Consider the following 27,891-nt stretch of genomic DNA (forward strand, 5'->3'; position numbering starts at 1 on the left):
TAAGATCTTCCTCAAGCGTGTGTACAAACATTTTTTTAAAAAAATCTCTCAAAACTGCAGGATCTTGTTTGTATTTGGATGCTCTACAATCTGGCAGAATGTTTACTCTCATTCTGAGATTCCTCGAGTACTCTAAATATTGTTATTACACTGATGGAAACATGCCTTAAATTAAGATTGCCATGATGCTGTGTGCTTTCACATTTAAATGAAAGAAAACCAGATCAGTGTGACAAATAGACCTGGAAATGCATGAAATGAGCTCCCCCTGAGACTTGCTGTGGTAGAGTTTACCTTGCGTTTTGAATGACTGAGGAAGGTTATGAGCAAGGTCACTGCTTTTTCTTTTTTACAGAAAGACAAATAGAATAGAAAACACTGGTAAAGATCTGGAATCTCAGATAATAAAAAACTAACTTTGACTTATCTAGTCTTCATAAGCCAGTTACCCTAGTTATGAGGAGACATTTGACACAGCTCTTGGATCTTTTGGCCAATGTTCTCACAACGCTGTACCCAACATAGCCAAGGTTTTCACCCACTCGGAGTCTCTTCGCATCCCTTCCAGAGTACAAGAAAGTCATGAAAATCCTCGGCATATCTGGCGAGATGCGCCTGCCGGGAATTTCTGCTGCCATTCCTGGAAGTCTTTTAGGAGTCAGAAATATATATCCCAATGGCAGACATCTGTGCCACAAAGGATGTAGCTGGAATGCCTGCCTGCCAAAGAGGCTGGAAGATCCGGCCGTAGGTTGCCTGGCTGGGGATAGGGGTTGATGGGTCACTGCCCCCGGAACCAAAAGAGGTGTCCCAATGGGCCCTCTTTGTAAATGGCACACTTTAAAAATAAATGTTAAATTGGCCTTTTTCTTCAACGGTCCAGCTCACAATCACAGCCCGGACCCCCATGTGATACCGATAATTGTCAGTTGTTAGAGAGGTACACCTTGTCTGACCAGGCCAAGGTTCTCACTAAACTTGCTCCAATATGGCAAGTTTTGCACCCATCCATTGTCACGATATTGGATTAGATTTTGTCAGGACTAGAATAAGGCTCACCTGTCCAAGTTGTCTGATTGGTTAGAACAAAGGCATGGCACTGGGAATGATTATCACAGATCTCCATGGCCTCATTGAGGTTGTAGACGGACAGCAGGCAACCCTCATGATGGTAAGATGGCCAACACCTATAGTTCTCATCTGGCACAGCAACATCGGCCAATTGCTTGTATTCTGCAAACCAAGGACAATAAATGAGGTTAATATGAACCAAACCGATTGAACTGGTGGAGCAAATCCTGATTTTCAACCATGAACAGCGTACATTCGATATACACTCACGCTGAATTCATCAAACAAGCTGCATCCATCACATCATGAAGATGAATTAACTTTCTCCTCCCTTCCTTTCTTTTCTTCTTTCTCGGTCTCTCTTTTTTTCTCTATTGCTATAAATGCTGGGATCCTCTCGCCTCCACAACAATCTCTTGCTTTCTTGTGCTCTCCAGCAAGAAAAATGCAGTAAATCACCAGTGCGGTGCACACGCCCAAGAGTTGGCAATCCCTAGGAGATCACTATCTCCTACCTGATACTCCCATAACCAGTGGGAGAGCTGGGTGGCCTGGCAAAATTGCAAAGTACAGAAAAGTGGAACTTGCTAGAACAACCAAATTAAATCAGTGATCAAATGGTCCAGTTATCATTCCACCATCAACAAATAGGGAATAAATATTTTACCAGTGAGAATACATTAAATTCACTTTTATGTATTGTGGAATTCAGACACAATCTGAGACCTGACCAGGGCCCAATCCTATACCTGGTATAAGAACTAAAGGCTTGGATTTTCCACTACCAGCAGCCTGATGTAGCATATATCAGATGATCGGAAGTGGGAAATGGGCAGGAGTTACATGCCACTGGAATTCCATCCACTTTGCGTCCGATGTATTTTCCAAGGGTCAGAATCAGCAATGGTGGAAGTGCTGACCTCAAACCTGCAGGCACTTCATTTAAATATTAATTTAGGGCTCAGAATGTCCAGCGTTCCCACCACTTCCCACCATTCTGACATGTGGGACAGCAGATGTAGATCAGGCCAATGTGAAGTGAGCATCCAGGGTTGCTAGACAAGGGTAAGTAAATAGAAGGACATAGAAAGGATACAGTAATATTAAGGTAAGTGTATTTTAGCCATTTCTGAACCTTTCTCCCCCCATCTTTTCCCCCTACTTCCATGTATGTTTCATGAGCCTTTGTGCCAATTGTAGCACATTATTTCCCCAGGACCATTACTGGCACCAATATCTTTCCCAATGGGAATTATTTTGTCAGGCGTGTTTAGAAGAAGAGCACCTGGAAGGATGCCAGGCAGTTTAGGCCAACTGCTGATACCCGCACCCCCGCATCTGCAGACGGAAGTGAACATACTTCTCCTTGGCAGACTATAGTACATGCAGAGACTCCTATTCCCAAAGGAAGCTGGGACGGCAGACCAGGTAGCATTACTAAGATACGTGAATGCCTGACTAACCGTTCCGATGGATCCTTCCACAGTTTGTCATGTTTTAATTGGTACTGACTGAAAGAAACTGTACCATTGTGAACAACAGTCAGTGTACCATGGTTAGCTGTACTCGCCAATTGCTACCAACCATTTCTGCAAGTCCTGGCACACCAATGATGAAAGAAAGAAAGAAAGACTTGCATTTTATATAGCGCCTTTCACGACCTCAGGATTCCCAAAGCACTTTACAGCCAATTGAATACTTTTGAAGTATAGTTACTGTTGTAATGTAGGAAATGCAGAAGCCAATTTGTGCACAGCAAGGTTATGTTGGTTGAAGGATAAATATTTGCCAGGACACCAGGGAGAACTCCCCTGCTCTTCTTCAAAATAATGCCATAAGATCTTTTATGTCCACCTGAGAAGGCAGTCAGGGCCTCGGTTTAACATTTCATTGGAAAGACGGCATCGCCAACAGTGCAGCACTCCCTCGGTGCTGCACTGGAGTGTTAGCCTAGATAATGATCACGGGGACCTGTCTTCACAGGATCCAAGTCATCAAAGACCCAGATGCAGAGCTGTGCCCTCTGCTATAAAGATACCTACAGTGACCAAGCAGAAATGGGCTGGCACATCCAGTGGCTGTAGTGGTCAATTATGGCCTGAAACGTGACTCCATCTCCTTGCAGGCAAGCTGTAATGGTGATCTATGGGGATAATTGACTCTGAATGACCCCTGCAGTGGCAACCACCACTTCTCAGTGACAGGCAGCAAATGTGGCCTTACCAAGAACCAAAGAAAATTAAAAATGGTGCTGTGAAGTGGCACAGAGTGCAAACCTCCTCGCATCCACCTCATGAACATCACCTCCACTTCAGCAGTCATCAAACGGGGTCGGGTACTGTTCCATCACTTGCCTGCAGACTCGTGCCTGCGATGTCATTCTCCTTTCCCTTCATTTCTGCCTGTTTCTTTTTGGTCCTCTGCCCATTCAATCTTAGCAAAGACTATTCATGGGCTGAGATGCCTGTTAAGGCACTCCAAAAGCTTACAGAAATTGTCCCTTTAATTACTCTATCTCTCTAAATTTCAGTTACACGCAATTTTCCATTCCCAACTTTACTGTGGTCCCTAAATCCATCCAAATCTGAGCTGAAGCTATGCAAATAAGCTAACCAGTCTAAACAGTGCCAATAATGGAAAATTTAGCAAAATGAGCCGATTTTCTCCATGCTTGTTTCAAATACTGGATGCAATTCAATACAATTGCAGCAACACATTGTTTTTGTGCATCAAATCTCAGCATTTGTGAATTAAATACCGAACAAAAAGAAAACTAGCAAGTAAACACATTCGCTGGGAACTTCTTTGGGGGTTCTTCCGATCGGCCGCCATAACTGCAGCGGAAGATTGGCAGAATCTCCGGGGTGGATATTAACTCGCAGCAGATGTCAGGCAGGAAACTGTGCTGGCAAGATAATTTCGTACCTGCCCATGGTAGAATGAGGCCACAGCGATTTTAACCGCATCATTAACATGTCACCAGCCAACTTACTGGGCAGGAATTGGGCGAGAAGCGGCTGCCAGCCTGAAGAAAATAAGGCGACCGTGGCCACCCGCTAGCCCTCAGGCAAATGTGATGACAGGGCTTCTGGGAGTGTCTTGCAATAGGAAAGGGGGGAGTCCAAGGCAGGGGAGGCCTTAACTTTCCTCGTGGGGCCTAGAGGAGCACTCCTGCTTCTCTTAGCTTCACAAAGGAAAGTAAAAACATTACCTCGAATGACCCCGTATGCTTCCGGTCCCATAGCAGCTTTCCTGCTCAGGAGAAATTGCAGTCAGGGCCCAATGACATAATCAGACCCCGATCTGCATAATTAAAGAAGTAGCCCGCTGGTTTTGGGTGAGCGGCTTAGTTGCATGTCCAGAAGTGCCGGTAAAAATCGGCAATGGAGCGATCCGGATGAGGCATCGACAGGTAAACCACAGGGTGGATTTTAACTGCTTACCCGCCCAGAGTAGGGTTAAAATCCGATCCCACATCTATGCGTCTATCTGTGGTTTCCACCGATCCTTCACCGAAGTTACAGCAGGCAATTGGGAGAATCCCAGAAGAATTTCTCAGTGATAGCTTTCAAGATGTAAATTACTCAAAATCCGGGTGTGTATCGCTGAATCAAGATTATTTTCTTCAAGGAAATAATGCGCTAGATTTCCAATCAACATTATTTTAACACCAGCATGCCTACGATTTCTAAGATAGAAGCAGCTTTTTTGTGAACAATGTAGTCTTAGTCCTTGGCACTGACCACATTGACTTTGTACCTGCAAGTAACAATCTGTTTGTGCTGAAAAGCAGAAAAGCTGTATTCAGATTACAGGTAGATATATCTTTCGATGCTGAAAGTTCCATTTTGTCTGCTGCATAGGGAGCAATGGTAGATTTTCGCCTGCCTTTATTTTCAAAGATTCCTAGATTAACTGGCGAACTCCTGCCCCTGTCAGGACTGGAGCAGAGGCCTGGATATGTCCCATTTTCATGACATGGCATAGGCTTCGGCCTGCAGTTTTTGTAGGACTACTGAAGTATGACATAACATTTCTAATGGAACACATAAATGAGATTTTAGTTCAAACACACTTTTAAGGAATGCTGCTTTTATCTCAGTATAGTGCTTTTGCTAATCTGATACAAAGTCAGAATGCTAAGATGAAATGCAACAAATAATTACAAATATAGAAGTATTTTTTACCTTGGCCTATTATTTCCAATTTAAATATAATTATGGGACATTCTTGCATGTGATTCTGATCTACCATCAAACAGTTTCATAATATCACAGGTCAGGACATGGAAAGATTACATATCTGTAATTACCTGCTATAACCTATGCGTCTGTGAGTTTGGCAGCCTGGTCCAGGCAAGTAGACTGATATTGATTTTAAAAAATGTTAATTGCCTTGTCTTTATCACTCACTGAATTTTATTGAAGTTTCTTTGTTTATCTGTTTCTAGAGAAGAGAGCAGCATTTCGGGATATAGGAACACAGGAACAGAAGTAGGCCATTCAGCCCCTCGAGCCTGCTCCACGATTCATTTAGATCATGGTTGATCTGTATCTTAACGCCATTTAACTGCCTTAGTTCCATATCGCTTGTATCCTTACCTGACAAAAAAAAACCCAAAAATTTACAGTAAACATTTTCTGTAAATCAATTTTCAGTCTAATTATCTTAACTTTTGCACATGAACTTGAGATTACAAGCAACCTTAGGGCAATAAGAATTGCTGAATTCTCTTACACAGGAACTAGAGTACAGCCCACAGTAAGCTTACTCGTCACAAAATCCCTAGGTTAATCGTATCTTTTTGCGGTGATCCATTTTCATCTCTAATTTTCTCCCTCTTCTCAGTGCACTCTCTAATATGATTACAGTTCCACAGGTTGCGAGCAGGCATCTAATATTTTACCCAAGTGGCCATTTTTTTCATGTTTGAGTTTGGACAGTGTTTTCATGCCAAACAAAACTGCCACTGCCAAAATTATACAAATGGTAAGTTGGAGATTTTCAGATGTGAGCCACATATCTGAGGCATTAAGAGGCATCTAGAAACACATACATGGCTAAAAGCAGTAAGCTGCATCTGTCACACATGCTACAGGAGACTGTCAAATGGCATTAATGCAATCTTTTATCCTATCTTTTTCTTTCCTACTCTTTTCTCTCTCTACTCAGCCCATCTGGCAGTGGGATTTGTGAATGTTTTCTGTTGCTTTCGCTCACTGGAGAGCAAGAAAAACACTGGGATATACTGGCACGGTCTGTACATGGACATGAGAGCACGATCCTGAAACAGGAGGGCAGGAGATCGCAATCTCACACGTGAGACTTCTGCCGAATGTGGGAAAGTTGCTAGGTCTGATTGTAACTGGATTCTTCTTCCAAATAATTTGGACTGCAGAGAGACACACAGCATAGTGGGCTAATTGTAAACAGATGAATTGATATATTATGGTGATTTTAAAGCGTGTTAAAAAAAAAAGTCTGGCTGCAGCCTGTCCAGCTCTACAAATTCTTCCTTTCAGTATTCAGTGAAGCACGTTCTTTGGCAAAGCAGTACTTACTTGCCACGTGCAACTTGAATGGACAACTAATAGATTTACAGCCGTGGGACCGGGCCAGTCACATTAGTCATTTGCAAACAGATGTTTTGTACTGTCAGTACAATGCAGTTAAGTGGGACTCAAAGTATTAAAAGATGATCTTTTAAAGTTTGACTTAAAAAAAAGAGCAGTTAACCACTTGACCGCTGATCTTCATAAAAAATGTATTTCCCTTTTTATAAAAAATAGTTAATCGACTGTTTGCCACCTATGGCGTTCTTGTGAAGGTTCAGTTTCTGGAAAAGTCACTGCACCCTGCCTTGAAAACTCAGTGTTTGACGGCTATGTAAAAATAATATATAGATCTGTTTTGGCACAACTTTTGCTTGGCAGTGTGGTTTCTCCATTTTCTTTCCTAATTTGCCGCTCTTTTCCTGAAGGCAGTGACTCTTGCTGGGATAAGATTACACAGCACACCAGTATCTTGCTCAAGTGAGCATTTTTCATGTGCAGACCTTGACAGTGAGTATGAGCAGACTATACTTCCTCACAGATTCTCTTGAGCCTGATCTCACCCAATGTCCACAGATGTCCACTTTCTAGCAGAAGTAACTGGTTAGCAACCAGAACTGTAAACCCTGGTTGACTTTAGCCCCATCTAACACAGGGATGCTGAGTATAATTGTAACAACTGTACCATCACCGAGGCTGTGATCAACAGACCAAGTATTAGACCTGGGACCTTCCTAATTTGTGTGGCTCAATATCACGTCAGGTGATGCACCTATGCAGTAAGCCATTGGGGGAGCACCTCAAGTGGTTTATATTTTATGCACCATTGTATCTTTGGTATACAAACATGGTAAAGTATTCACATGATACATTAACATGGTAATGCATCCCCTTCTGGTATTAGGAATAACAGCAGCCTGATCTCAAGCTCTTTTACTTCACTAAGTTAGTTCAGCATCCATGATGCAGCACAGTGAAACTCAGCTTCTTTTCTTTTACATGCATCTTATTTACAGGCAGCATGGTGGCACAGTGCTTTAAAGGCATAACACAGCATGCTATGGACTTGCGCTCAGGCATCGTGTTATTTCTGGCAGTGAGTTTATATCTGGGTCATACCAATGGAAGGAGGGGTCAGGCAGAGGCTAGGCAGTTACTTACAGGAACGGAAAGAAATCACTCTTTCTTCAACCCCTGCCCCTGGTCACTCTTGCACGAAACCTAAGACCTGCATTTCAGTCTGCCATCTCCACACTACAGGGTCATTGATCCTGCATTCCCAGGACAGCGACAAGAATCTGCACGACATTTTCAGAGATAAAATGAAAAACCCTGAATGGTGGAAATCTTATGAAATAAAAATAGAAAATGCTGGGAATACACCATGAGACCAAAACATTAATCTGCCTTTTCTTTTTCAGATGCTGATTGACCTGCTGTGTACTTTCAGCATTTAATGCATTTATTTCTTTGGACTTTCAATTGCTCTACAACCAGGTGCTGCTTTTTAAAACAAGCAACAGATTGAAAGCAAGTTTCTCAAGAGCACGCAACTAATTGTTTTCTTTTAAAAGGAACAATATGACAAGTTTAATGCAGTCAAGTAGTTAAATGTCTAAACATTGACTTTTTAATTATTTACAAACATATAGGAAGATCTGTCTTTGGGCCTTTCGACCATCTCAAAATAACAAACTAAGAACATGGCATCAACTGTAACTTCAAAAGTTCCTTTGTGATTCACTGCACAAAGCTCTATCTATTAAATCTACAGAAAGCCGACATACTTCTGAAAAAGATGTTGCAGATAAATTTGGTTCAGCAAATTCAATATCCATTACCCTGTGAAGTGGATGTCTCTATTCTATTCAGTTCTCACAGAAAGAATGCAGCTTTTAATAAGTAGCATCCATTCAACTGAACTATTTCTTCATCAAATCCCAAACACTGAGTTTGATTGTTGCTGTTCGAGCTGGACTGCAGTCTTCTGCCCCTCCCCCCAAATCAGAAACGCAAAACTATTTTGCTTTTCTTCTCGCTGAACATGAATGGTGCAGAGGCTTTTAATTAACAAAACTTTTCTTGCTCTGTTTGACAAAAAAGGTTTCTTGATGGGATTCTAAGAAAGGAATACATGAAGCATGTCGGTTTGATTCTTGCCCAGTTCCTCTGGCCTGCCCTGCACTGCACCCTTGGCTGCCATTCAGTCTCGCTTCCCTCCATGAACTCCCTCTATTCTATGTGCTTCAAGGAAAAAAAAAGTGTCCTGTCTCTCAACTCCCCAGCTGTCTCTGAACTTTTAAGCTAAGCCATGCAGCAGCAAATTAAAATAATCACCCAATGAAGATTTTTTTATTTGCAGCTGTATGTAGACTCCACCTTTTAACCTTTCTATGTTGATTGAAGTCTTCTGTTGAATTACATTCTCAGCAACAAGTATCCCTGTAATGTCACATTCATATTACAGAATTGCTTCCACTTGAAGTGGTTTCTATAATAACTCTGGCTGCTGTATGTAATGTGTCCCATTTACATCACGGACGGATTCCACGGTATTGGTAATGACAAATAATAAGTGTAACTTTAATTTCTTGCCATGGGTGCCCGCCTAATGGTTAGGGAAGGTCCATCAAACCAGTGATTTTAAAACTAATTTGCTGGTCTTTGGAGGGAACTGAGCAGTAAAAGAGCCTATGGACAAAAAAGAAAATGGTGGCTAGATCTCTATAGTCAGGTGCTTATGATGTTGCTTAGGTGCCACTGTCGCTCTAAGAGGCTCCATGGACAACAGAAACTAGGTTGAAACTGCTCAAACTTGTTTCTTTCCCTTCCCCATTTTCTCTCTCCTATTGTGAAAGTGCTGACTTGCTGGGAATATGATTCAGCAGCCCTTTGCTGCCTTACCAAAGTGGCCATTCTTTATCTGTCTGCGTAGATAATGAGTGCTGCCAGATTATTGGACTGTGAAGGGTATCATCCATCCATATACAAGCACTTACTGGCAGTGGTGCTTGCATAGTAATCATGAATGGGAACCTCAGCTGATTGTCCCCCTCTCTAGCTCACAAGCTAATTATATTTGTCACCCCCATCAGCAACATGACTGAGATCAGCTACCTCAACACAAGCCAGAGCTGAAACTGGGACCTTCCTGGTTTGTGTGGCTCAGAATCATACTAGGTTGTGCATTATTCCAAAGAGTTATTTGATATCCTGATAGAGGTAGATGAAGTAGGGTGGGAGGAAGTTCGTGTGGAGCATATACACCGGTGTAGACCAGTTGAGCCAAACGGCCTGTTACTGTGGTGTAAATTCTATGTAAAGGGAATACGAAAAGGTTAGGAAAGAAGTCAAAAAAACAATTAGGAAGGCAAAGAGAAACTACGAAATGAAATTATCAAGGAATATAAAAAGAAATAGTAAAGTATTCTACAGACACATAAATAACAAAAGAAAAACCAGGATAGGGATAGGGCCACTAAAGGATACACATGATAAACTCACCGTAATTACAGTGAATTGGCAGAAATATTAAATAATTACTTTGCCTCAGTATTTACCAGGGAGACTAACATGGTGGGCATCACCTTAGAGGAAGAGATCAAAAAAGGTATAAAGATATTTAAGATAGAAAAGAGGGAGATAATAGATAAACTAATCAAACTTAGAGAGGTTAAAACCCCTGTTCCGGATGGATTGCATCCGTGTATATTAAAAGAAGTTAGGGAAGAGATAGCAGACGCACTATTACATATATATAAAAATTCATTAGAAAAGGGAATAGTGCCAGAGGACTGGCGGACAGGTAATGTTATTCCTATATTTAAAATGGGAGATAGAACAAGTCCAGAGAACTACAGGTCCTTTAGCTTAACATCGGTGGTAGAAAAGATAATTGAATCCATACTCAGAGAAGAAATAGAAAAACAACTAGAAACTGAAAATATAATAAAGAACAGTCAGCATGGATTTCAAAAGGGAAGGTCATACTTAACCAACCTTACTGAATTCTTTGAAGAAATAACAGAAAGGGTAGACAAGGGAATGCAGTAGATGTAATATATTTGGATTTTCAAAAGGCCTTTGATAAGGTACTGCACAGTAGACTCATGACTAAGGTCAGAGCATGTGGAGTCAGGGGACAAATAGCAGAATGGATAGCAAGCTGGCTACAAAACAGAAAATAGATAGTCAGGGTTAAAGGTAGTACTCAGACTGGCAAAAGATGGGAAGTGGTGTTCCATAAGGATCGGTGCTGGGACCACTATTGTTCATCAATTATATAAACGATTTGGAATTGGGAATCGGAAGGACAATTTCAAAATTTGAGAACGACATCAAATTGGGGGGTATAGTTAATATTGAGGAGGATTGCAACCGAATACAGGAAAGCGTAAATAAACTTGCAGAATGGACGTGTAATCGGCAAATGAATTTCAATATAGATAAGTGTGAGGTGGTACAGCTTGGTAGGAAGAATAAGGCAGCAACATACTCCTTGGAAATTAAGAGTCTAAATAGGGTAGAGGAGCAAAGGGATCTGGGGGTACAGATACACAAATCATTAAAAGTTGTGATGCAAGTTGATAAGGTCATAAAAAAAAGCAAACAAAGCACTGGGGTTCATTTCTAGAGGGATAGAATTGAAAAGCAGGGAAGTTATGTTAAACTTGTACAGAACCTTGGTTAGACCACATTTGACATACTGTGAACAGTTCTGGTCTCCGTATTATAAAAAGGATATGGAAGCACTGGAGAAGGTGCAAAAAAGATTTACTAGGATGAGACCAGAACTGAGAGGTTATACCTATCAGGAAACATTAAACAGGTTGGGGGTGTTTTCTCTAGAAAAGAGAAGACTGAGGGGTGACCTGATAGAGGTCCTTAAGATTATGAAAGGGTTGATAGGGTAGACGTAGAGAAAATGTTTCCACTTGCGGGGGAGACCGGAACTAGGGGCCATAAATATAAGACAGTCACTAATGAATTCAATAGGGAATTCAGGAAAAATTTCTTTACCCAGAGAGTGGTTAGAATGTGGAACTCACTACCACAAGTAGTAGTTGAGACGACTAGCATAGAATTCATTTAAGGGGAAGCTGGATAAACACATGGGGGAGAAAGGAATAGAAGGATATGTTGATGGGGTTAGATGGAAAAGGGTGGGAGGAGGCTCATGTGGAGCATAAACACCGGCATGGACCTGTTGGGCTGAATGGCCTGTTTCTGTGCTGTGCAGTCTATGTAATTCTATGTAATAATTCCATGAGGAGGCTTTGAAATTAATTTCATTTAAGACCCTTGCGGTTGCCAATGAGAGGAGATTTTCATCCCTCTGATCTGGGCCAAATTTAAATGCAGGTGTCAGAGGTGCTAGGGCAGCAGACTAATCCACTGACCCACAGTCATCCTGAAGCCTTCTTGTTAGCCTATGCTGAAATTGCTCCCTGATCAATCTTCATGGCAGCTGCTGAATCTACTGATCAGAAGAATGGCTCACTTGAACTTAGGTCATCAGATTCTGCTGAGGTTAGTTGCTGGGTTGGTAAAAGCAGGGTCACCAACACATGGAATCTGGGAAACCACTGCTAAAAGCAATTTCTTCATGTATTCATTAAAGCATTGGACTGAACTTAAAATGTAGATACCCAAGTTTCAATTAAACTAGTCATCAAGAATAACAGAAAGTACCTTTTAGGCATTTCATGCATCCAGGTTCCAAAATTGAGGCACAAACAAAAACATTAATATGAGCACTTTCCATAAGGCACATGGGTTACACAAAGAAACCAACTTGTAACTTCAAGATGACAAGATCAGTGAGAAGTAGATTTGAGGGCTCTGTGCAAAGTAAAATCCAGTCAAGTCTCAAACACTGAGAAGACACTTGATTTTGAACCCTGACAGTGAGTATCTACAAACCCACACTTCAAATACAGCGCAGCTCCTGTCACAGTCCTGCTTATCGAGATCAGAGCTGGATGTCCCAGTGAGTCAATGGGTAAAGGTAATGTGTCGCTGAGCCATGCAGACCAGTGGATCCTAGATTCCATTCCCGATGTGTGCTAACATAGCTGATCTCAGCCAGGATGGCAGTAGAGACATCACAATTAAACTGTCTCAGCTCACACATGAAATATGACCACTTGGGTGCTCAGTGCCTGTGGAATCATATCTGAACACAATGGCTTTGAGAGTGGGGAGAAAACAGGCAAAAAATAGATGGTAGTCAAGAAGGGATGCATTTATTCATTCACTGCCCAGTACATCAATAATAATGATTCACAGGTAGCCAGTATATCAGAACTGTTAAAGGCTACAATACCAGAACAAAATTATAGGTTGGGTTCCAAATGTTTGTGTAATGTGAATTTATAACTCACAGATCTGCTTTTTTCTTGCCATTCTTCACGTTTTGCATTTCTTGCACAGGAGATTACGGGGAAGACAGCAAATGAGATATTATATATGAAACTAAGATAACAGTTCTCCAGTTGTCCATAAGGGAGTGACTCAAACTTTAACTCCCTGGGTGATTAAATCCCTCAGCCAATGCACCGCTTAAGATGGATGATCGGAGCCACACACTAAAGCAGTTTACTGTCATGTAAAATTGTTAAGAGTTGGTGGAAGAAAGTACAAGACCATAGAAAACACACAAAAAAAGGGTGTGTCCTAGCTCCTGTCACTGAATTTCACTGAAGAATTCAGATTCCAGGTTCTTTTTAAACCATTTACATATACTAAATGGAATAAAGAATTTGGGGGAGTTTGGGTTTTTGTTCATAATAATGTTGAAACTATTATTTAATTATAATTCTTAAAGGTTTCTCAATGGGAATTATTATTCCAAGGGACATAAAGAAATGAGTTGCGCAACTCTAGTTATAAATAATTCAGTGTGAGCCATGTTTTGATGTTTTTCATCACTGATCACTGAGATATATTTCAGAACATGTCTCAAAGCTTTGGTGCAGGCATCGCTGCACAGAAGCACCAAGCAGAGGTCAGGTATTTACCCCGAAGGGAAGGAGGGAAAATTGGAAGCAGAATCATCCCTAAGCTGTTGTTGCAGAGCAACTAGTGGCCTGTTTTAGAGCATCATTGATGGTGGTTTTGGAAAACTGGACACCCAGTCAGTCTTTTGGCTTTTGGACACTATATGATGTGGGAAGACGCCACTGGAGCCAGGGAAGTAAATCACTTATTAAAAAGCAATACTCCTGTCCAAAAAAAAAGTACTTCAAAGTTATACACAGAGACCATATATTACTGATGTTCTTTTGTTTGTGTAGTAGACAGTAATAACTGAAGACACTATTTACAACCTTTCACATGTGTGAAAGCACTCCAGCACCACATGGTAATGCAATTTCCCAACACTTTCATCCTCATTACTACACTTTCCTGCACATCGTCAGTCAGTGTGTCTTCTCTTTGCATTAAAACTGTTTACATGGAGCTACTTGAGGTTGCTATTAGGCTGGCCTTCCAAATCATGTTAAAGTGGTAACATGTGTTACACGGAGTGCTGGAGTCCTCTCAACTGATTAGGTAAATGGCTAAAGAAAGGCTAAGATGCAATGTTTGCATATGTCTAAATATAGCAGATATTGCCATGTGGTTGCTGCGTCATTATTCCATGGATATAAAACACAGTATGGTATATTATATTATAATTAGTCTGCTACTTATAATTACACGGTTATTAATTTCATTAATTCAAAATTGATATTTAGCTGTAAAAAGATTATTTTTTAAAATTCTGCACATTAGATTAAAATAGTCTTTGATTGACAAATGTCCATCCACATGCCTCTGCAATTGCTTAAAAGTTCAAGTACATTCTACTTGTGGTTCTGTTATTTAAATAATTGAGTAGCTGAGCTATACAGATCAACAAGGTCCCTGGTTTGTGTGCTGAGAGCTGACCTCAGCAGGGTAGTGGTAGGGATGTTACAGTTTGCCTCTGCTTTCCTTGCTTAGGAAGGGAAAGCTGGCCCCAGGATACCTGTTCTTGATCACAATCCAACAATCCCTGTTGAAAGGGCACATGTGTGGAGAAAATCGGTCTTAGCTATGATTATCTCCCCAATACCCACCACCTAAACCCATGCATGAAGAACGGCCATTTGGGCAAAGTACCAGAGAGCTGCTTGTGCATGCTGGACCATTCCTCTACAAGGGATCAAAATTTGGATGGGAAGGGATGAAAACTGGTAGAAAAGGTGACACAGAGCCTGTTGCAAAAGTGCTCACATTGTATAGTGTGCAACCTGCAGTTTTATGAACCAAAAATTGATCTAGATCATGCAGCATTATAGGAATCTAATGCTGAATATCATGATCTTGGGCTTAATTTGTCTTTTCCCTCCCTTAATTCAACTGCAGGAGAGGAGATACTTTTTAACTTTCTTTTTTCCATCAGAATATTTTCCTAAACAATTTTTCCTTTTCTTCATCCACATTGCCTGACCTCATTGCAGTGAAGACAGTGGGTGCATGGCTTGCTTCTGAGCTCCCACCAATTCCCCTGTAACCAGCGAGGGACTACCCAGGCATGAATCTCAGTTCAGATTCCCTCCTATGACCACGAAGAGATGCCACAGCTCCACTCGATGCCTCCCTGCTCAACACAATGGAAGTCACCAAAGTAGGACCGGAGCCTGCGTGTGCCCTGCATAAATGCTCAGTGCTATTACAGCACCATTTTTTTTATATGCAGCAGCTAATTTTCTTCTCTGAAGTGTGCAATCAGTATAAATTTCCTGCAGCTCTTCAAAACAGAGCTGGCCAGGTTCCTGGAAGAGGACAGCAATTCCAGTTATAAGTTTGCAGCTTACATAGGAATAGTAGGATTTATGAGTTTCTGCAGTTTCCTAGAGCTTCTCTTGATTGCCTTAGGGAGTCGGAGAGGAAATTCCCAGGGTTTTAGCCTCAAGTTTTCTCAACTCTCCCTGGAATTTGTGTGACTGTGGGGATGAATCCATGATATACACGGCTGCACCCTGGGGCAGGTTGGGTGGGCTGAATAGTCTTTTCCCATTCCTCTAATTAAATATTTTAACTGTGAAAATAACTTCTGAAGTACCTTGGCAAGCCATTCAGTTGTGTCAAACTGCTAGAAAGAAAAACAAGTATTAAACTAGATGGACCACTCGGCTGTAATGTAAGCATCAAATCAGGGCACAGCAAAGGCACACCTAGCCCACACTACCCTGCAAAATCATCCTCACTAACATCTGGTGATTGGTGCCAAAGTTGGGAGAGCTGTCCAAGACTAGTCAAGTAACAGCCTGACATGATCATACCCTATCAGCCAATGTCCCAGGCTCCTCCATCACCATGGGAACAGGAGTAGTTCTATTGAGGCCCCTCGAGCCTGTTCCGCCATTCAATTATATCATGGCTGAACGGTACCTCAATTTGATTTACCCTCCTTTGTTCCATGTTCCCTGATACCTTTACCCAAAAAAAATCTAGCGATCTCAGTCTTGGACATTTCAATTAACCCAGCATCCACAGTCTTTTGGGGGAGCGAATTCCAGATTTCACTATCCTTTTTGTGGAAAAGTGCTCCCTATTTCACTTCTAAATGGCCCAGCTCTTATTTTAAGATTATGCCCTCTTATTCTGAATTCACCCACCAGAGGAAATAGTTTCTCTGTATCTATCCTATCTAATCCCTTTATCATTTTAAACATCTTGATTCGATCACCCCTCAACCTTCTAAACTCAAGGTAATACAAGCCAAATTTATGCAAACTGTCCCCATAATCGAACCCTTTAAGCCCTGCTGTCATTCTAGTGAATTTATCCTGTACTCCTTCCTAGGCCAATATATCATTCCTGAGGTTCGGTGCCCAAAACTGAACGCAGTGCTCCAGATGGAGTCTGACCAATGCTATGTATAACTGAAGCATAACTTCCACAATTTTGAATTCCAATGAAAGCCAACATTTTATTAGCCTTTTTGATTACTTTTTGTATCTGTGCACTAGCTTTTAGTGATTTGTGTATATGGACACCTAAATTCCTTTGTTCCTGCACAGCTCCTAGTCTCTCACCATTAAGAAAATATTCCGATTTGCCTTTCTCAGATCCAAAGGGGATGACCTCACACTTGCCCACTTTAAACTCTATCTGCCATAGTTTTGTCCATTCACTTAGTCTGTCTATGTCCCTTTGTAACTTCCTGCTTCCATCCACATAACTTATTCCAGTGGCTGGAATCATACCTGGAACAAAGGAAGATGGTTGTGGTACTGGAGGCCAGCATCCCAGCCTCAGGATATCTTTGCAAGAGTTCCTCAGGAAAACACCCTAGGCCCAACTATCTTCAGCTGCTTCGTCAATAACCTTCTTTTCATCATATGGTCAGAAGTGGGGCTGATCACTGATGATTACACACGGCTCAGCTCCATTCGCAATTCCTCAGGTAACAAAGCATTCCATGCCCACATGCAGCAAGACTTGGATAATATCCAGGCTTGGGTTGATGAGTGGCAAGTAACATTCGTGCCAGACAAGTGCCAGGCAATGACCATCTCCAACAAATGAGAGCCTAAACACCTCCCCTTGGCATTCAATGGCATTACCATTGACAAGTCCCATGCCATCAACATCCTGGGTGTCACCACTGACCAGAAACTCAACTGGACCAGCCACATAAATGCCATGGCTACTAGAGCATGTCTGAGGCGGGGTATTCTGTGGCAAGTGGCTTACCTCCTGACTCCCCAAAGCCTCTCCACCCTCCACAAGACACGTCAGGAGTTTGATGGAACACTCTCCACTTGCCTGGATGGGAGCAGCTGTACCACATGGACTGCAGCATTTCAGAAGAAGGCCCATCACGACCTTCTACAGGGCAACTACAGATGGGCAATAAATGCCAGGGATGCCCACATCCCAAGAATGAATGAAAAAAGTTAAGTATATTAATTTCAATACACTTTCACCTTTGAATAAGAGGGAACATTTTGTCTAATTTACAGTCCAGTCCCAATGCTATCTGATTAGGAATAATTTTCTCTGAGTGGCAACAATATGTTGCTGAAAGATCACCACCCACTCTACATAGATCTTCATTCCTTAAATTTGGATGATTCTGGATGCTAGCCAAGATGAGTTTGGCAACGATAAGGGACATCTGCTGAAGCTCCTAGAGAAGAGGGACTTCCTACAACACATCATGCAGGTATGCAAAAGGTATGCTTGTGTTGTGAGCTTCTGTTCATCTCTGTGCCAAATCCAAAGAAATTTGACTCTTCTCCCTAAGTCAGCAGCTACTCCCTACCCTTTACAGTTATCCAAAGCAGTCAGCATGACTGGTTGATCTCAGATAAATTTCCATTAAGAGACTAAAGATTTCCTGTGAGCAATGAACAGCCTCGCTCAAAACAGTGTGCAACAAACTTCAATTTATCAAAAATCCAAGCACACTCTCAACCAGCTGTTCTGAACTCTTACCAACCCCCATTGGAGACATCCCATTGCTTTAAAACAGTTAGATTTTATTGAGGCTTGGTCGAGTTCAGTCCTGTGTCCTGCCAAAAGAGGCCTTCACCCGAAAAGTTTCAATAAAATTTGACAGCTCACAGTAGTAAATCATAGTACAAAAGGCAAGGTTATGGTTGATTTACACCCTAATGGTCTTTTAAAGTAATAAATACATGTCCATCACCAGATAGGCACTGCAATAAATTCACACATTCTCATCTCTCGCAGTGCATTTAAGTCTGCATCTACATTTACTGCGGTAAATTACATAAAAAATATAATCAACATTTGTAAAATAAACTAGATCAATTATTTTTAAAAATATAATTTGAGTGTTGATGTCAGCAATTGTTGGTGAGACTGTGGATAAAATGCCATTTAATCAAACCTTTTGATGTTTCCCTCCCTCCAGATAGCCCGTTTCCCAGACAAGGCTTAAGCAGTTTCAAGTTGTAGTCTGCGGTAATATTTCTTGGCAGCTACTCCTGGTTATTTTGTCATTTTTAATGTTGAACTGTCTTAGTGATCTGTGTACTTCCTTTTGTTCAGTTCTTTTTCTTCTTGTACTTTGAAGCTGTTTTTTAAGTGACAAGTATTACAACATGCACGCTGCAGCCTCATTAGTATAGGCCCTAAACACCTTGCTTTACTCTCCTAATTTTAGCTTACGGTTTGTATATTTGGATATTTGTTTTATTTGGGAGGTTTGTCTCCAACCTTAAAGATTTCTTTATTTTATGCAGTCATTTTTAAAAATCTTATTAATTTTTGATAAGTTTGATAAGTACAGTTTTTTTGCCAGGCTCAAGGATCCTTTCTTTTTCAACTTACATACTCCTCTCCTTTTCCCTTGGGCCACACCAACTTTGGCCAGAAGGATGGGAAGGTGGCCTGCTTGTAGGCCTCTTCCAAAGCCAATTTGAGCAGCCACTAGGAGTTGGATGAGTGTGGCCCAGTGATGGCTCTCTTGCTGGGATGAGGGGGTTATCTTATGAGGAAAGGTTGGACAAGTTGGGCCTGTATACATTGTAGTTTAGAAGAATGAGAGGTGATCTTATTGAAACATTTAAGATGCTGAGGGGACTTGGAGGGGTAGATGCTGAGAGGATGTTTCCCCTTATGGGAGAGACTAGAACTAGGGCCCACAGTTTAAAAATAAGGGGTCTCCCATTTAAGACAGAGTTAAGGAGAAATTTTTTCTCTCAGAGGGTCATGAGTCTGTGGAACGCCTTTCCCCAGAGAGCGGTGGAAGCAGGGTCATTGAATATTTTTAAGGCTGAGTTAGATAGATTCCTGATTAACAAGGGAGTCAAAGGTTATACTAGGTAGACGGGAAAGTAGGGTTGAGGTCACAATCAGATCAGCCATGATCTTATCAAATGGCAGAGCAGGCTTGAGGGGTTGAATGGCCTACTCCTGCTCTTAATTCGTATGTTCGTATGTTGCTGATTTTCCCTCTCTCCCATGTGGAAGCACCTAGCTTCCAAGTGAATGTGCCAATTTTAAAAGTTACAAAAGAGTTAATCCTCTGCTTTAGAAAAAGAGTACCCCACCCAGATGCTGAATTGATAAATGCACTGCCCAATGTGGGATCGAGCCATGCAGACAAGGAAGATCCGAGGTTTGACCTCCAGTCTGTGCTGGGTTAGCTGATCTCAGCTGGGGTATTGGTGAGAGCGTCACAGTTGTCCTCAATGCCCCTGCGCTAGAGAGGATGAAAATAATCAGGCAGAATTGCTGCTCCTGATCATTATCTAGTTATACCCGAAAGTGCATATGTGGACATCGGACAAAGTCGGGTTTGGGTTCAGCTGTGATTCCTCTCAGAGTCAAACAATCTGTGCACTCACAGTCTAGGCTCATGCATGAAGAATGGCAACTTGGGTCAGGTACCGGAGGCCTGCATGTTCCCATGGAACTGTACCCCAACAAGAGTCAGCACCTTCAAAAGAAAAGGGGAGAAAATTGGAGGAAACAAATACTGTAGTAAAGTTTACTAGCCAGCAGATCCTCCATGACAGCTTTAATACTTCTATCTACCACTTTAAGGGTAGATGGGTGTATGCTGTAAAGGTGCCTGAACGTCTGTATTGCTGCTAGATCAATTCTTTAGTCACTTTCCTAATTGGTCAAATTTTTTCTTTTTAAAAAAAAATTCTTGATAAAAATCTTAAAGTCTGATAATTTCCACTTTCAATTAATCTGTTGTTTGAGCTGAATTAACTTGACAGTCATTCTTCTTTCAAAGAACGAATACCATACATCACACGTAAACAGTCTTGATGAGTACAAATGATCTGTTACAGTTCGCCTCCAGGTGAATACATAGCTAAAAAACACAAAACCGATTACAAGAAGCACAATTCACCAGTAATAACTCAGTCTTGTATATTCTCAATAAACTCATAACCCTAAAGCCTGCAGGGTCAAACAAACTCATTTTACAGTTTTAATGCAGTGTAATAGGTGCAATCGATTGTGGTCTCTTTATTCAGCTTGTCTGAAGCACCCCTGAAGCTGAATTTAATTAGCCCTAATGAACATTTACTCTATCCACAGCAGCTGGGTTATGATTTACTGCTTAACGCAGACCCTGGCAAGAAAAATGCCAGTCTTTCCCCAGATATCACCTGCAAATACATCATGGTTCCAGAAATACAGCTGCAACAAAATAAAATTTAAGCCCACCATTTAGGCTCTGACCCACAAAAAGGATTAAAAAAACCTTTGTTTGAAGTCAAGTATATAAAACCTCACAGAGGCTGGCCGCCTATTCTATGCAGATAGGAACTAAACTAAACACTTTCATTAACATGAGGCATTGCGAATTCTTCACCATCTGTATGTTCAAATCTCAATTTTCCTCTTATCTGTTCTTCGTAGGAAGCATGGGGTGGATTTTCATCTTCACTGGCTGAGTGGTAATCTGGCGGATGGATTATTCGACCATTATGGAACCCATTGATTTCAATGGGATGAAGAAAAGGTGGGTTCAATAGCAGATGAGCAACCCACTCCACCAGATTGCTGCACAGGAGGTGAAGATAAAAATCTACCCATGCGTCTTCCTTCTCAAAACATAGCTTCCAACAAGGCTCTGGATGACATACCAAGTTTAGTCAATTCTTGAAATGTGACTGACTCGTTTCACCCTTAGTAGGCACACACTGTGGGATCCAGTCTCCAAGACCATGGCCATCAAAAGGGAACTGGATAAGTACTTGAAAGGAAAAAATTTGCAGAAGGGTGGAAAACCTTTTGCTGCAACAGAATTATCACATGTGCTATTCCCTCACCACTTGATCAATGTTCAATTGATGGAAGAACACAGTCGGAGCTTCTTCATGAGACTCTAGGCTCGATTTTAACTCCGATTGATCGGGAGTTGTGTGGATGGGGCCTGAGGTGGACGGGAAACCAATTGGCACACTGCAGGATGAGATTTTAACTCCCGAGCCTCACGTGCATAGGCCCCGTCAGGCCCGTGCTCGAACCTGGCGGGAAATGCTAGCTGGCCGGCAGGAGCGGGATATTGGGCGACAGGAGGCCGCAATCAAGGACCCAAAGGAACGGACCCCAGCAGTCAGGTAAGTTGTTAGGAGTGGGGGTCGGGAGGGTCTTGCGGTCAGAGGAGGGAAGCTTGGGGCAGGGGAGGCTTAAGGTTGCCTTTGTGTAGCCCAGAGGAGCACACCTGCAAGCTGCACCGCGTGCAGTTAAGAGAAATTCGAACTATCCTGGTACCCGATGCCACGTATCATAACACAAATTAGAGCAGCTCATGGGAATCACAGAGTAGAAAGTTAGGTAAGATGGAGAGAATAAAAGATAGAGAAAGATAGAAACAGAAAAGGCAAGAAAGAGACAGAGGGAGAAAGGGTATGATTGAGAGAAAGAAGATTGGAAAAGGCAGATAGGAAGAAATAGATAAGGTGTGATAGAGAGAAAGAGGTAGGGAAAGAGAGAAAGGAAAGCAAAACAATATGACAGGCAGAAAGGGAAGGAAACATAAGAGGGTGATAGGCAGTGAGAAAGGGAGGCAGAAAGAGAAAGAAGGAACAAAGAGTATAAAAAACAAATTGAGAGACAGACAGGGAGAGAGAGATAGGATGTAATAATCAGAGATAAAGGGAGGAAGACAGAGAGAAAGAGTGTGACAGATTGAACACAGACTGAACGAGAGAAGGACAGAGAAAAACTGATCATAACTTTCCTGCTGTTCCCAAAGTCTCTCTTTTCTAGATTTAGCGCATCGCTCATCAATTTCTTTTAATCAAAACAACACACAGCAGTTAATTCACATTACCTCAATGGCGTGTTCTGATTTGTCATTTAAACTGGGATCAACTACCACCAGAGAAACCACAACCTTCCTGGCACTTTCTCGACAAAGGAACATTTGTTATATTGATTGTGGTGCTGAAAATAAATTTTGTGCGACGACAGGTCATCAGTCAGCGGGGAGCCTGACGGATATCAGAGAATTAGAAAGTCATCGGAACACCTGTGCAGCTTTTCATGCTAATTATGAAGGTAACTACAGAGAATCTGGGGTTATTTCAGACAATGAATGGCTTTTCTGTCCTTTCTATTCCCCGTTCTGAACTCCACAATCAATCATCACTCATCTCCTTCTACTATACAGCTGCAGTGAAGCAGTAAGCGACAGACGCCCATTTCAAATCAAACAACCGCCAACCAGCCAGAAAGACTGGACAACTTGACTACATTAGGCTCAGGGCCTGCCCACAACCAAAATCAGTTCAGAATTTTGTTTTACAATACCCAAGTATTTTTATTTTGATTCATTATGCTATTTGTATGAACTGTACTAAGCTATGGAAAGTGACAGGTTTGAACATTACAACATTAAACAGCCAAAGAATGCAATGGCCCTGGGATATATGGGAAACACAATCCAAATTTTTGTTATGCTTGATTTAAAATAAAATGCATATTCCACATAGTAGAGCTAACAGGAACGACTGAAAGAAAAAGGGATCGTTTCTAATGAAGGGTCTTACCCAAAATGTTAAGCTGTCTTTTCTCCTTCTGGTGCTGACAGACCTGCTATGAATTTCCAGCACTTCTGTTTTTATTTAACCTGAACAAATTTCCTGTGGTGCTGCTCAGGGTAAGTCAAAGGATGTGCTATTTTATAAGGACAGGCACATCATACCATGTAAGTACAACGGCCAAGAAATTTCACTTGCGCCCAAAACAGGCACATAATCGATGGAGCAACGGCTCTGCGTGTGGGTCCATGGCGGCCTGAGGCCCATGCCAAATTTGGCTTCGGGCATCATTTAAATGCCAATGTCGAGCTGTGGGTGCCAAATGGATGTCCCGCTGCAGCTCACCGGTCGGGGGCAGTAAATCAGTCGGCGAGTCGGGTCTGGGAGGGGCATGGAAGCAATCCTGTGGGGGAATCAAATAAGCCAGCAGAGGGATAGAGTTTTGTTGTGGGCCCAGCAGCAGTAGCAGCACTCCTGCTTTAACTTGGCCCACAAAAATAAAAACTTAAAATTTCCTGGCCCTTTTTTTTGACCGGCCTTCAGTAGTCCCTTTAAGGATCACTGGTTAGGTCACTCAACACTTGGTACAACTATGATGTGGAGATGCCGGTGATGGACTGGGGTTGACAATTGTAAACAATTTTACAACACCAAGTTATAGTCCAGCAATTTTATTTGAAATTCACAAGCTTTCGGAGGCTTCCTCCTTCCTCAGGTGAATGTGGAAAGGCATTTCCACATTCACCTGAGGAAGGAGGAAGCCTCCGAAAGCTTGTGAATTTCAAATAAAATTGCTGGACTATAACTTGGTGTTGTAAAATTGTTTACAATTGGTACAACTAGGCAGAGCATGCACAGTGCAAGCTTCACCCATTTGTACCTGAATTTCGAATTCGGGGTCCTACACTGGATCTGTCAGCTGTGGCTGAGTTGGTAGGGCTCTGGCCTCTGGCTTAGATAAGTCATGGGTTCAAATCTCACTCCAGAGACTTGAGCACAAAATCTAGGTTGACACTCCAGTGCAGAACTGAGGGAGTGCTGCACTGTCGGAGCGTGCCATCTTTCGGGTGACACCTTAAACTGAGGCCCCGTCTGCCCTCTCAGGTGAACGAGATAGATCCCATGGCGCTATTTGAAGAGCAGGGGAGTTCTTCCCAGTATCTTGGCCAATGTTTATCCCTCAACCAACATCACTAAAGCAGATTAGCTGGTCATTATCACATTGCTGTTTGTGGGATTTTGCTGTGCGCAAATTGACTGCCTGCCTTTTCCACAGTTCAACAGTGACTACATTTCAAAAGTAGTTAATTGGCTGTAAAGCACTTTGGGACATGCTGACATTGTGAAAGGCATTATATAAGTGCAAATTCTTTCTTTCATTACAACCCCAATTTGCATATATAAGTAGCATAATGCCTGGACGACGAAAAATCGCCTGAGCCAATGTGGCATCCGGCGCAGTTCAGACCTGGCAGATCATGATGCAAAATTAGGAGGTCAAATGCCGATTTTACACTGGAAAAACGGGGAGGGCTGTGAGTTGAATTTCTCTGCCAATGTATTATTCTTCAGCATGCGTCCCTTTAAAGCAACAAAATCTAACTGTGACTAAGTTAACACAGGGCTCATACAGAGAGCAATTAAGGGGATGTCACTGTTTAAAAAAAACACTGTGGCCGCATATAGCGGTCAAGAGGCTGAAGATATCCTGGCTCTGGTATTTTGTGTCCTGCATTTTCCTTTATTTCTTAAAAGTTTTCTTTAAAATGTGACACAGAAAGTTGAAGTGCAACAGGGAAATGTGACAGATAGGAAATATGTGCTAGATATACCATTTTTATAAGATTTAGTTATACATATATCATGTTCAACGTAGTACAAAGAATCACACTATCATCTTAAAGAGATACACCTTCTTAACAACAGAACACAAAGAGCTAGAGGAAAAATATCCTGCAGCGTGACCAACAAGAGACATACTTTTCTGGATCAAAGAATGCTTGGAATTACGACTGAAAAGAGAAACTTATTTGTTCATGTTCAGTTCATTAAACAACTAATAAACAAACCAAATTATTTTTTAAGTTTAAAAAAAATGTCACAGTAGAACTTCAAAGCCCAGCAGTCGAAAAGCCTCCAATTGATGGATGCAAACTATAATTTGAGCACCAGCAGTGAGGAGTTAGAATTGGGCTCTCTCCAATTGATCTGTAAATACTCAATCATAGAATGATATATGGATGTGAAGTGTACACATGTCAGATAAGCAATTAAACTTTATTTCAACTTTCTTATTAAAGCTACTTTTAGCACCTCTTTGTTTCACACTCATAACCTCCCCAATACACGCGCATGCATATACACACATAGGCATGCTCACACACACGCGTGCTCACGCACTGTATTGTTTCCTGGATTAAAGGGGTGAGTTAAAAATCTATGCCCAAGCTTCTGCCATTCTTCAGGTCAAAGGAACAAAAAAGAAAGACTTGCATTTATACAGTGCCTTTCATGACCTCAGGACTTCTCAAAGCGCTTTACAGCCAATTAAGTACTTTTTTTTAAGTGTAGTCACTGTTGTAATGTAGGAAAATACAGCAACTAATTTTTGTACAGCAAGGTTCCACAAACAAGATAATGACCAGATAATCTGTTTTAATGATGTTGGTTGTGGGATAAATATTGGCTAGGACACTGGTGAGAACTTTCCTGCTCTTCTTCGAAATAGTGCCATGGGGTCTTTTACAGCCACCTCAGAGGTCAGATAGGGTCTGGGTTTAAAGCCTCATCCAAAACACAGGACAGCACTCGCTCAGTACTGCATGGAATGTCAGCCTAGATTTTGTGCTCAGGTCTCTGGAGTGGGACTTGAAACCACAACCTTCTGACTCAGAAGTGAGAGTACTACCAACCAAGCCGAGGATGACACCCTGGCAGAGGTCAACTCACATTCTGATTTTTCTTCCCTTACTGTGAACGGACAGATTCTACTCCTGGCAATTCTGACGTTCAACGGGTTGTGGGCAGCAAGCTATTTCATGCATACAGAGAAAAATGGTGCTGATCTATTGAAAAGGGGCATGAGAGTAACCATGCCTAAATGGAAATTTCCTCTTGAAAAATGTTAGCATGTAACATGGATTCCGGCTTTGAAACAAATCAAAGTCTCAAAAATCTCAAGCTGTTATTTGTTTTCACAGTAACCATCAAACAACAACATTACTTTACATGGCCTGCCATGTAATAAAATAAAAGTTATATTTTGTAAGCTATTTTATAGCAGAGGACCAAACAAACATGTAATGTAGCCCCACCTAAAAGCATGCCAGGGTTAAAATATGTGGCCATTACTTTATAATTATTTTTCTTTATACACTGTGCCTTCATACAGCTCAAACCGCAGATCCTTTCATCACAGTACTTTGAACATTTGGATCAATGACACAATCTGTGATGAATCAAAGTTCCCCTGCCCCCTCCATTTAATCTAATGCTCAAACAGTACACAGCATGTTTCAAGGTTTGGCAGTCTTGCAGTTAAAGTATTTGAGGCTGTCTTACCCAGCGTTTGGCTTCTTGTGACATTCTGCAGATATAAACCGCTCTTGAACAGGTACAGAACTTCCTCTAGCTGAGCCAGTGTCTTGTCTATCCCCCAACGTAATTCCCCTGCAAAATAAACAATGTTTCAGTTAAATGCTTTCTTGTCTCTTTCAATCACTTGAACACAATGTCACTTTCTCTTTCCATTTTAGCTTCTCAACACTACTATGCTCAGTGCTGCTTTGAATGGTTTTCTCTTGTTCCTCTTCTGACCCCCTTACTTTCTCACTGTGTTGAACTCAATACTCATTGTACAGTCTGTTACTCCAATTCTTTCATTGTTCCACAGGGCCTCAAAAACTGCGGAACATCTTATCTCCGTCAGTCTTTTTCTCCACCTACAAACCATACAATCCTCAATCTTTTATAATCCATTTCTTAAGAGTCACTTAACCATTACATTCTAATATCCATTGTCTTCTATTCTTCTCATCCTTGCACCATAAGCCTTAGACCTTCATCTAGGCTTCACAATTAAAAAAAAGTATAAACCTGATGTTCAGGACAGTGCGATGGTGCAGGTTCTCTCTGCATCTCCCCGGACAGCAAGTTCCTGATATCAATTATGCCATTGTGTGGAGGTGTCCAGCAGAATGTGCAGGAGGAAATGTGCAATAGAACATTAGATGATCAGGCCACAAGCATTCCTTACTTTCTAGCTGTAAAATGGCATTTGACCATATCTTCAATTTAGGTAGTGAAGATACATGATATGGAACAGACTACAGGAAGGGAAACAGGGGCACTAAGTAATTACAAAAAAACATTTAGGGGTAAATTTTAACGGGGAGCCAGGAAGAGGGTGGGGGAGGGGAATTCCTGATGGGAAACCCGGAAGTACAGGTTTCCCGGACATCCTTATGATTATTTCAGTCACACGGGAGAGCAGCCAGGGAATGGATGCCAGCACGTAAGTCTTAAATGGGGTGGGGGGGGGGGGGGGGGGGGGGAGTCGGGGCCGGGGGTCATCGAGGGGGGAGTCAGTCATCGAGGGGGGTGTCAGTCATCAGGGGGGGTGTCAGTCATCAGGGGGGGTGTCAGTCATCGGGGGGGTCATTGGGGGGTCGGTGATCGGGGGGAGTCAATGAGGGGGTCATCAGTGGCTCAGTCATGGGGGGACGGACATGGTGGGGGGGTCAGAGATCGTGGGG

At 41.9% G+C, this 27,891-nt stretch overlaps 1 protein-coding gene across 7 annotated transcripts in view; it reads right to left on the minus strand.

Moving 5' to 3' along the window:
• The window catches only part of LOC137324492 (extracellular tyrosine-protein kinase PKDCC-like), a 122,175-nt gene that overhangs the window by 74,441 nt on the left and 19,843 nt on the right, over nt 1-27,891 (minus strand). Inside the window, exons 5-7 of one of the 7 annotated variants that reach the window (XR_010963639.1) lie at nt 26,699-26,806; nt 7,785-7,921; nt 1,150-1,233 (exon numbers count right to left, since the gene is read on the minus strand). Coding sequence is in view for 5 of the 7 variants with exons in the window: in XM_067988824.1 (XP_067844925.1) it covers nt 1,060-1,233; nt 26,699-26,806 (282 nt within the window). In the remaining 2 variants the exon portion in view is untranslated. Of the gene's footprint in view, nt 1-1,059; nt 1,234-5,338; nt 5,673-7,784; nt 7,922-12,866; nt 20,068-22,380; nt 22,589-26,698; nt 26,807-27,891 lie in introns of those variants that run through there. The other 6 variants (XR_010963640.1, XM_067988824.1, XM_067988825.1 and 3 more) reach the window with 6 other exon arrangements.

Source organism: Heptranchias perlo, chromosome 8, assembly GCF_035084215.1.
Source record: "Heptranchias perlo isolate sHepPer1 chromosome 8, sHepPer1.hap1, whole genome shotgun sequence".
Taxonomy (NCBI): Eukaryota; Metazoa; Chordata; class Chondrichthyes; order Hexanchiformes; family Hexanchidae; genus Heptranchias; species Heptranchias perlo.